This window comes from Asparagus officinalis, chromosome 2 (assembly GCF_001876935.1).
Source record: "Asparagus officinalis chromosome 2, Aspof.V1, whole genome shotgun sequence".
NCBI classification, from domain to species: domain Eukaryota; kingdom Viridiplantae; phylum Streptophyta; class Magnoliopsida; order Asparagales; family Asparagaceae; genus Asparagus; species Asparagus officinalis.
In genome coordinates, this window is record NC_033795.1 from 3,355,662 (window position 1) to 3,358,291 (window position 2,630).

The following is a 2,630-nucleotide window of genomic DNA, read 5'->3' on the forward strand; positions in this document are numbered from 1 at the left end:
CCAAAAAAAAAAAAAAAAAAAAAAAAAGAGGATATGTCATGCTTTGCACGGTGTTCACACTAGTGGATAGGAATAGGTAATCCCTCAGGCCAAGCTCTAACTCATGCCTAGTCTCAGCTAATGAATATATTAGAAGACATGCGAGTTTTTTAAAGTTGAATAGTAACTGACATTCTGAGAATCCAAAGTTTACAAGTAGGGTGCAGTCAACAACTCACACAACAACTCACACTGTGTGCAGAAGAAGGTTAACTCGAAATATCTCAGTAAGACTGAATCAATATGAAACTACAATCTCAGAATGATAACTAATCAAACAGCTGGAGAATAAAGTATTCTGGAACTAAAATGAACAAAGCTCAATTTGAATACAAGTCTGGTTTAGCAGCCATGGATACCAAAGTGATTCGGAAAGATATAAGTCTACACTGATGCGTGTATTGAAGGTCAAAAGACATCAAATGATGCAGATTGCTTGAAACTTGGTGGTTACCTCGTGGAGTTAATCAAGCTTTAGCTTGATGTTGGTAAACTTAAAATAATAAGATAAAGTGACATATTTGTCATAAGTGCCCAGTTAACCTTTTTCACCCAATGCGTGTCTGCCATTCAGATTCCAAGAGAACGCAAATAAAATGTAATCAGGAAATGTAAAAAAGACAAGCATACCTCCAAGATGATGTCAGATTCCTTGCTTTTCTGTCTAAATGAATGTTTTCTAGGGCGCTTGAAGCTCGAATTACGTCTTCGGAGAGATCATCATCGTATCTCCAGTTGTACTCATCCTTCCGAAAATTGGAGCCCATTCTCCTATCTGAAGTCATAACAATCAGATAAAATTAATAAAATGCGAACAGAAAACTAACAACAAATTCAAATATAAATGCTAGTTACCTGATGACTGGGAAGATGGCATCGGCCTGCCATATCAATGAACAGAAAATTTTAAAATTTAAAAAAAAATCTTCAGGTATCGGAAGCAGAAATTTATTAATTTTTCATGGTTTTCTCACTTACCTTCCCAATGGAGGCAAGCCACCAACAGTAGATGAGGATGATGTCCTTCGAGTGTTCCTTGGGTCTGAAGTGGATACTGAGTCGGTCTCTGTAGTGGTCATTTTCCTACCTGATAGTCCTGTTTGTGACAAGCTCTGTTGAACATGCACCAAATTTAGAGTGGAAAAAAGATCGATTGTGATATATACTCTGATTCTTGATAAAGTGATAAACAATTAATGCACATTAAAAATCATGTATCACATATCAGCAAACGCAACTGGTCCCTCACAGCTGAGGAACAAGGTTCAAGACAAGCAACGAAGGGAGATCTGGACAATTCACAAACTCGAAAATATCACTACTGACAGAAGAATTTAGCGTGAATAGGAACAAAGATTACAGCTGCTTTTTACTACTGCAAAAACACAATAAACAGTATTTTGTCTTAAACTCCCATCAACATTTATCCTTTTTCTTTGTGGACAATTGTCTAAAAGCAGAACCAATAAACCATGCGTAAAGTTATCTTTCATTCTTTGTGTGTTAATAAAAGGCCAAAAGCAACTTAAAGAATAAAATCCAACATTATCAAATTCCACGAATAATTCAGTGCATTAACCACGTGAAAAATAAAAATAAATAGTTGAAGTACTAGCAGCAAACCTCATATTTTAAATATCCTTCAAGAACATCTAATAACATGGGCCCGCTTTCGCTATTCCTGTTCATTTCATAACCATTTCTGCTGCTGAAGTCCCTCAATTCAGCTTTCCAAAAATCCTTTTGCTGAAAGGAAATATCAAAATGAAGGTTACATTTGATTTTCAACAAGTCTGATTCTAAAGTAACAGCATTACATAAATAAGGGAGGAAAAAGGAGCAAGATTTACCAAATTACACTCAGGCAAGTAAACCTTGAGGGTGTGTCCGAGCTGGGCCCAATCTAAATATTCGCATATAAGTGCAGTCAGTAGCCTTCCTACAGACACAAGATTAGATCTTCATCAGTACAATCAAAGAGTATGAGTATTGATGTACGCATAGCATTTAACTTGAGATTACATGTATTAAATACATAGTTGGAGGTTGGCACCAATAGTATTTCCCATTTTCTCAAGTTTGAGATAAACAAAATAATAACAGATTTGAAAGAGTATATACCAGAATATCATTTCTTTAATTCATTTACCAGCGCAATATTCTACGAGAATATTTGAGAAAATAACATGATATTTGCAACCTGACAACAAACAACTAGAAAACTACAACGCCAATAAGAAAGTTATATGCAGACATAGGGAATAGAACTTAATCAACTGGATAAATGTTGAATGACAAACCCCTCCTAGTCAAATGAGGTATACATGGTTCACAACTGTAAGAAACAAGTAAAGCAAGTAGATGGTAATATAACAGTAGCATCACAAACTAATTGAAGAAGAACAAAACAACATTGACTTCAGTCTCCAGATGTTGCGGTATCACATGAACAATAGATCAATCACCAAAAGACATAAGTTCCACATCAAAAACATCCACATCCAGTGATTTAAAAAACATGCAGGTTTAGGCTTCTCCTATGTGTCTGTGTGTTTCTTCTTCTTCTTCTTTTTCCCTTGTCAGTTGTTGTG

General features: G+C 35.5%; 1 protein-coding gene across 1 annotated transcript in view; it reads right to left on the bottom strand.

The window, feature by feature from the left end:
* LOC109829949 (protein TONNEAU 1a-like) overlaps positions 1-2,630 on the bottom strand; it is a 6,884-nt gene that overhangs the window by 958 nt on the left and 3,296 nt on the right. Inside the window, exons 3-7 of the mRNA XM_020397053.1 lie at positions 1,890-1,978; positions 1,663-1,785; positions 1,018-1,151; positions 895-920; positions 670-814 (exon numbers count right to left, since the gene is read on the bottom strand). Coding sequence (XP_020252642.1) covers positions 670-814; positions 895-920; positions 1,018-1,151; positions 1,663-1,785; positions 1,890-1,978 — 517 coding nt within the window. The remainder of the gene's footprint in view (positions 1-669; positions 815-894; positions 921-1,017; positions 1,152-1,662; positions 1,786-1,889; positions 1,979-2,630) is intronic.